The 582-nt window shown below is 45.5% G+C and overlaps 1 protein-coding gene across 1 annotated transcript in view; it reads right to left on the reverse strand.

Annotated features, from left to right (window-relative positions):
* Nucleotides 1–404, reverse strand: part of LOC119585297 (ankyrin repeat domain-containing protein 17-like) — a 28,504-nt gene extending 28,100 nt beyond the window's left edge. Inside the window, exon 1 of the mRNA XM_037933969.1 lies at nt 85–404. Coding sequence (XP_037789897.1) covers nt 85–111 — 27 coding nt within the window. The 5' untranslated portion in view covers nt 112–404. The remainder of the gene's footprint in view (nt 1–84) is intronic.
* Between the last annotated feature and the right edge of the window lie 178 nt (nt 405–582).

Below are 582 nucleotides of genomic sequence, written 5' to 3' on the forward strand. Positions count from 1 at the left end.
AATAAAAGAGCATAAACAGGGAACAGGGAAAAAAATAAATGCGAACATTTGCAACGTCTTTGTGAGCCATTCTCGTTAACTTACTATTATCTGTGATTTGTTCTTTTCCATCTCGGCCTCCTCATCTACCCTTCCCTGTCGCCCAAGCTGAAATTTTCATCTCAGGAAAAAAAAACTTTAGAATTTCGCCTTGTGACAAGGGATCTCCGCAGCGTTGCCAAGTGCGCCGCAACTCCTTCAACTTTTCTTCTATAATCGTCGTTAGGCCACAAAAGGTGAAACATAAAATCGCATGAACGTAGAATACACATAAAATCCAACCAAACGGGAATGCTTAATCTCCAGAATTTCGGCCTGTGCAGAGGGTCTCCGCAGCGTTGCCAGGCGCGGCGTAACTCTCGCCTCGACTGAGCTCGATTTCCTTTCATTTTGAGGCGAATTTCGCAGCGAAATCGGCCTCGCGTCCTCGGGGCCGCCGCCTGCAAGGGCGATTCGTATAGCTAAGGAAAGCCGGGGTGATTTTCAGCTGCACATTTACAACTTAGAATCTAAATCTCATCTTATGTCTTGTAGCGATTAAAT

This window comes from Penaeus monodon, chromosome 19 (assembly GCF_015228065.2).
Source record: "Penaeus monodon isolate SGIC_2016 chromosome 19, NSTDA_Pmon_1, whole genome shotgun sequence".
Lineage (NCBI taxonomy): Eukaryota > Metazoa > Arthropoda > Malacostraca > Decapoda > Penaeidae > Penaeus > Penaeus monodon.